Source organism: Manis javanica, chromosome 11 (assembly GCF_040802235.1).
Source record: "Manis javanica isolate MJ-LG chromosome 11, MJ_LKY, whole genome shotgun sequence".
Taxonomy (NCBI): domain Eukaryota; kingdom Metazoa; phylum Chordata; class Mammalia; order Pholidota; family Manidae; genus Manis; species Manis javanica.
The window spans coordinates 26,315,428-26,322,562 of NC_133166.1; the positions used below are offsets into that span (position 1 = coordinate 26,315,428).

Genomic DNA, 7,135 nt, shown 5'->3' on the forward strand with positions numbered 1-7,135 from the left:
CACCATGTAGTATATGCACAGTTTTAGCACATTACATAAATTATACTATTAAATAATTCTGAAAACTTTCCAAGTTTGGCACAATCATTATCCTCATTTTAAATTTAGAAAACTGGGGCATAAAATAAGTAAACAAACTGACAAGATCACATACAAGGTAAAACCCAGGTATGGAATCTGATTATAGATACTGTGACTCCAGGGGAACTTAATTACTGCTTCATATTCCAAAAATCTTTTTTTTCCTTTTTCATTTTATTTCCAAGCCGTCTACTCACCTGAGCTGTTTTCTTGTCCAGGAAACTATCATTTTAAAGAGTGTAAAATGCCCCCCTCCTGTCCGCCACTATGCCTGGGACCAACAGCTCCAGCCTGACCCCAGGGGTCTTCATCCTGAATGGTGTTCCCGGGTTGGAAGACGCACATATCTGGATCTCCCTGCCCTTCTGCCTCATGTACATCATTGCTGTCATGGGCAACTGTGGGCTCATCTACCTCATCAGCCATGAGGAGGCCCTGCACCGGCCCATGTACTATCTCCTGGCCCTGCTCTCCTTCACAGACGTCACCTTGTGCACCACCACTGTACCCAATATGCTGTGCATATTCTGGTTCAACCTCAAGGAGATTGACTTCAGTGCTTGCCTGGCTCAGATGTTTTTTGTCCACATGCTGACTGGGATGGAGTCTGGGGTGCTCATGCTCATGGCCCTGGACCGCTATGTGGCCATCTGCTACCCCTTACGTTATGCCACCATCCTCACCAATCCTGTCATCACCAAGGCTGGTCTTGCCACCTTTTTGAGGGGTGTGGTGCTTATCGCCCCATTCACTTTCCTCACCAAGCGCCTGCCCTATTGCCGGGGAAACCACATCCCCCACACCTACTGCGACCACATGTCTGTGGCCAAGGTGTCCTGTGGCAATTTCAGGGTGAATGCTATTTATGGACTGATGGTTGCTCTCCTTATTGGTGTGTTTGACATCTGCTGTATTTCTGTGTCTTACGCTATGATCTTGCGGGCTGTGATAAGTTTGTCATCCTCAGATGCTCGTCACAAAGCGTTCAGCACCTGTACATCTCATATCTGTGCCATTGTGATCACCTATGTCCCAGCTTTTTTCACTTTTTTCACACACCGTTTTGGAGCACATAATATCCCCCACCACATGCACATCATTGTGGCCAACCTTTATCTGCTACTGCCCCCTACGATGAACCCCATTGTTTATGGAGTCAAGACCAAACAGATTCGGGAAGGCGTGGTCAAGGTTTTACTTGGAAACAAAGTTGTCTTTACCCAAGACAAATAAATTATAAAATAGATATATTGCTTGGGAGAAGGGTTTAATAAAAGAGTGGAGAAGATAATTTTAAATGCAGTCAGTAAAATGGTATTCAAAATATGAGTCCCTCTAAAATGTAGATTTTTCTGAAGCCTTTGCAAGTATATGTTATAAAATGGTTCATCTGTGTAAAGATCTGCCAAAAAAGTGAATGGAGAATAAAGAAGTAGCTTACCCATTTCTTAAAGATTTTATATCTTACGAGGGGTTTATAGACTCATATCTGAAAAGGATAGATAGTTAATAGAATGAGAGATGCACACCTGGTGGCAGTGTCTGCCTTGTGTGTAGAAAGAAGCAGCTGTGGGGATGTGGAGTGAGCATGTTCTCTCCATAAAGGACAAATTCTACACAAACCACGTTATTGCCAAGGGTTAATGTGGACCCAGTACTGTAATACTTCCCAGTGTTTTCTAAAACATGCTACATTAGCTTATCTTTTTAAATCATTGGCTAAATACTTTTAAAAATATATATTTCATTCAGGAAATGTGCAAAAATTCTGTTTTTCCCATTTCATCACTTTGGAACCTCTATTTAAAATGCAGCTAAAAATATATAATTGTAATGTCATGAGTCAAAAAGGCAAAGCATTGATTAAGTTACTTAGTATGGTTAACAATTCATTCACTCATTCACTCATGCATTCATTTCTTGAGATACTTATTTAAGTCATATTATTGGTGATATCTTGGAGTTAATGAGAGAGAAGCTAAATTGGGTACGATAATGGTCCCTGGCCTTGGGATACTTGTAATCTAGACTCTAGCCAGAGATATACAAGAGGAACTGTAAATGAAAGAAAGGAGAAAGATGATAAAAATGGATGCAGTATGGAGGAAAGACACATAATAGGAAAGAGGTGGGGAGAAACATGAGTTTTGATTTAGATAGTCCCATAGTTTAAATCCTCTGTCTTAATTTCTGGCCACTGGACTTTGACTACTTAATCTCTCTAAATTTCAGCTTTCATAGTTTCTTTCGAATGTGGGAAAAACTTACCACAAAGACTTATTTGGTTGATTAAGTGACAAATGCAAAAATAATACAAATAAAATGTACTTACTATAATTTCTGATGTATCTTAATCACTTAATAAATTGTAACTGATATTATTATTGTCGTGACCAAGAATTTCCACCTCTGATTCATTCTTAACATCATATTTTGTTCTGAACAAATTTTTCAAGTTGTACAGGCAGTAGAAAACCAGTTTTATGTGGCAAGCTTCCATTGAGTTCTAGTAAACATGTCATAAGTATCAGCTGAAAACTTTTTCTGGATACCTTCTATGTGACTGACTCTGAATTATGCACTAAAAAATAAAAGTGAATATAAAAAGCACTAATGAACTTCTAGTCTAGTAGAGAATATAAAATGCATTGAATCATTATGACAAAATGATAATTATACAAAAAAGATCGTTAAAAAATTCATAAAAACTGATCAGTAGTTATCAGAGGTGTTAAATATTTTACAGAAAAGGTAGCTTATGACATGAACTTGATATGTTTATCAGTATTTTAAGAGAAAGAGCAGATGGGAATTGTTATTTTTTAAAAAATGAAATAACATATGCAAAATATTGATTCTTATAAAAGAATTGCAAGTTTGGGCCTATAAACGTTTCAGGATGATCGGAGGTAAAGGAAAAAGGAGGAACACAAGACATGGCCAGAAAGCTGGGTGAGGCCCTATCTGCAAGTGCCCTGTCTGGGAGTTTCAGAGGGACCACCAGGCATTCCAGCAGCTGCTCGTCAGCTTTGAGAGATACCCAGAGTCTCGGGATTTACCCTTGACCTTCAAGTAGCCACAGCCCCACTTGTAACTTTCTAGTCTGCTCAGAACTTCAGCGTAAGTTCTGCCTAAATCCTTTCTCTCTCTCCTTTTACTCCCTCTGATTTTCTTTTCTTATGCATAGAAACTCCATTTTCTCAGTTTGTACTCACTTCCTAAGTGCCCACCCAGGACTCAAATCGTTCCTATAGAGTGGAGATTCCTTATGCCTTCCCTACAGTAACTGTCTCTTTGAGGGTTGACTGTTCTCATAGAAAATGGGTTTCAAGAAAACAATAACAGTAACAACAAATAAAAATAGCATTTATTTTCCAGGTACTTTTCCAAGAATTGTATATTCACTTTTATCCTAAAGACGACTTTCAGGATGATACTCTGTGATGCCTAGTTCAAGATAAGCGAACTGAGGCTCAGAGAGGTTAATCACTAAACGGAAGTCACATATTCAGTTACTGATAGAGCATGGATCTAAACCCAGGCCACCCGATTCCAAAGTCCTTGATTTTAATGTCTCTAAAGTCGCATTAATACCACATGATTTCTCCAAGTAATTAAAAATGTAAGGCTTTATAGCACACTCTTTATGACTGGGTTGGTGAAAAGGTCCCAGATGACACTGCAGTGCCTTAAGTAATGTTTGTTTGTTTTTGAGAAAATGGCTTGTTAAATTCCAGAGGTATCATAACAGATGTGTAAAGGTGCCACCCTGCATTTCAGAAATGCACTTAGTCACATAACCAACCATACAACTGCTTTCTGATAACCATAACAGATGACTTCTGCAGAGAGCCTGAACACAAATTTTAGCAATTAGATATATTGTAACATCTGGATTTGCTCCCACTATGAATGGGGATATTACAAGGGCTAAAGGCAGGCTACCTCAAAAATGTGCCACTTTGGAAAAATTGATTACTTTGAATTAAAAGTTATATAAGGAACAGCCAATGTAAAAAAAAAAAACAAACCTCTGACTCCTCACACATCTCCACAAAGAGGGAAACAAATCTCCTATGTGAAAGATCCTTTCCCTGTGCAATGAGATAAAGAGACATCCTTGTCACCAGGGAGGGAATTCAGGGCCAAGAAGGCCATGTAAACCAGCCTTGTTACTTTTACTAAGTTACTACACCAGTCCAAAATCTATTTAGAATTCCTTACTAATCGAAATTCCTGAGCATTCCTGAACATAAGTGTTCTTTGTCCTGTCAGTTCCTCACAGATTTATTGTCTCTTTTTCTAAGAGATGTAAAAACTGCCTACCTAACAAAAACTGGGCTTCAATTTCATTATTGGGCTTCTGCATGCATGCAGTTTGGTTTTTTCCTCCTTTTGATCTGTGTTGTGTCAATTTAACACTTAGATAAGCTAAAAGAACCTTCAAGGGTAGAAGAATATTTTCCCTCCCCAACAGTATCAATGCTTTGTTCAAATGTGACCGCACCAAAGGTGCCCACTTTAATGCCGCATTTCGAAGTGCTGTCTAGTTCTAATGTTCTTTAGCCAGCTCTCATGTTTTTTCATAGTGCATATTCCTTTCTATTTTATAATACCTCTTACATATTTATTATACTGTTACTCATTGTGTGGGCTCCCCAGCTCTGCTCTTTAGAATTTTAGCAGCATGAATATAGATCTTTCTGACATGTCTCCAATTCCAAGGTGATTGCCTGTCACATGGCAGGTGCAATGGAAGGAAGCATTTTGCCAGGGACTTAACCTAGACAAGGTGGGTAGGAAACTCATTGCTGAGAAAGGGACAGTTTAATTGCCAGGTATAGAAAGTGCCAACTAAGTATCAAGAAAGAGAAGAGATCTGTATCTGACATCTCTTATAATGTGGTTGTACTACAAATTTTTATAGCTCTCATTTTATTTCATAACATACTATGAATATACAATGCTCCTCTCTGGAAGCAACTACTATCATCAAGTCTTACATGTTCTTCCAGGTTCTTCCATGTATACAGACTTCAAAAAATCTAAATAGTAGCATACCTTATACTTCATTCTTTTTCATTTAAAAATGTATTTTGTTATTCCTATATCCCATTTCTCTCTACGTAGAACTCTTTCATTGTAGTATGATAATTTCCCTCTTTTACATTTCAAGTGTAACTAAGCAATGTTCGGGTGCATAAACTTTACAAATCTCATTTTGTCCATTTGGAAGATTAAAAATTATTTCTGGAAAGAATCGCTGGGTCACAGAGCACCTTTCTTTCTTCAGAGAGATAACACTAATTTGTACCCCAAGGAGTAAAGAACAAGATAAACGTTGCACCTATTAAATAATGTTTTAATAGGCTTTCAAACATTTGCCACATGGAGAGGTAAAACAATATAGCATTATGATTTACATGTTTTCTCATTTTGAATGAAACCAAGCAACTTCCATATGCTTATAGTTGATTTATTTTTATTTTTATGCGAACTTTATTTCCTTGCATCATATTTTATAAGGCATTTAGAAATTATTTTTTTTAGAGTTTATTTACTTAGGTATTTATTCCTTTGCCTGTGATATGAGTCACATCTCTCTATGCCCTTGGATCTCATTACCACTACTATCTCAAACCTTTTCCAGTTGTTATTTCATGCCTTATGCAACAGAACACAGGGAAGGCTGACACAAAGACAAACTGACACAAAGACAAACTGTGTGTGCCCAGTGCCTGCTTCCCCTGAATAATTAAATGAATCACTGGCTTCATGATATAAACACCCTAAATAAAGCCATTCCTTATAATGCATCTTGGCAATATTCATGAGTACATTCTTCGCCATCCACCAGTGTTATCAATATCAGTGAGCAGACCTTCAGCCTTTTGGGTTTCTGATGGAATTGGATATGGCAAACAGAAACCTCTCCTTGGAACAAGTGGTTAGACTGATAAGGACTAGTCTTTCAGATCCCCTGTAGGTTGGACACTCAGAAAGGCTGTTGATATACACAATACCTTGAAAACTGGCTACTGGTGAGTCATAAATGCAATGCTGGAAGAATGTTGAGAGAGTGGACCATATTAGCAGTTCACCATGTCACATATGATGGTAAATTATCTAATTCTCTGTGATTCCTCCCCGTGTCTTACTTTCCCATTTCTCATTGACTTCATGTTATTTCCACACTGCATTTTTGCTAACCTGTATCCACTCATATAGGAGAGGATTTCTAGCCTGTTTACACCAATTACTCCGTTGCCCTGCCTGCATTAACCTGCTCATCTGAAGTGTAGGCTAGACCCTGGGAACCTAATATATCTCGTCTAAACAAAAAGGACATGGAACTTAGCATGAGAAGGAATGTATGAGCTCTGAGTTTTGATGTGGCAGAACAGGGCTGTTACTTCCAAGCCACAGTCGGGAAGCGGGATGTGAATCCCACAACCAGGGGCTGCTGAACCTCTGTGTGTGAGTTCAGAATGCAATAGGCAATGGAGGACCTAAAAACCTGCTACTGCTCCAGTTTCCATGAAATTCCAATTTAGAAGAATCGGCATGTGCACCGTCCGGCCACTTCCCCCTTAGTTAACCTGGAGTGGGAATATTTCAGAAGGCCTTGGAGCACTCCTGCTCACTGCTATTCAGCACCGTTTTTACTCCACGGCATTATACCCCTTATTTCTCTAGGCTATATCATACATTTCCAATCACACGATCTTGCTTCTATTATGGTATATCAAAGCCAACATCTTTTAAGAATTGAATGTTGCTAGGCCAACGGTGAAGCTCAGCGATAGAGTCTGTGGTCAGAGCGGGAGCCATAGATCCCCTGGTTCAGAAATATAGTCACGTGAGGATTAACTATATTCTTTCAGGAAGAGGGAACTGCCAGACCCTGGGGATTAATGGGCCTGTGGGAGACGGGCTGGGTGTTGGAAGCCTGCAACAGCATTAAGTATAAACTGTCCTTTGTAGGCATGACAAATAAGATGAAGTCAGAAGGGGAGATACCACTGTAGTCTGATTCTAAAGGGGTCATGGCCAC

At 39.0% G+C, this 7,135-nt stretch overlaps 1 protein-coding gene across 1 annotated transcript; it reads left to right on the forward strand.

The window, feature by feature from the left end:
- Window positions 1–348: 348 nt before the first annotated feature.
- On the forward strand, window positions 349–1,314 carry LOC108404122 (olfactory receptor 52N2). The gene has a single exon (XM_036994486.1). The coding sequence runs from the start codon at window positions 349–351 to the stop codon at window positions 1,312–1,314; it is 966 nt and encodes a 321-aa protein (XP_036850381.1).
- Window positions 1,315–7,135: the final 5,821 nt, after the last annotated feature.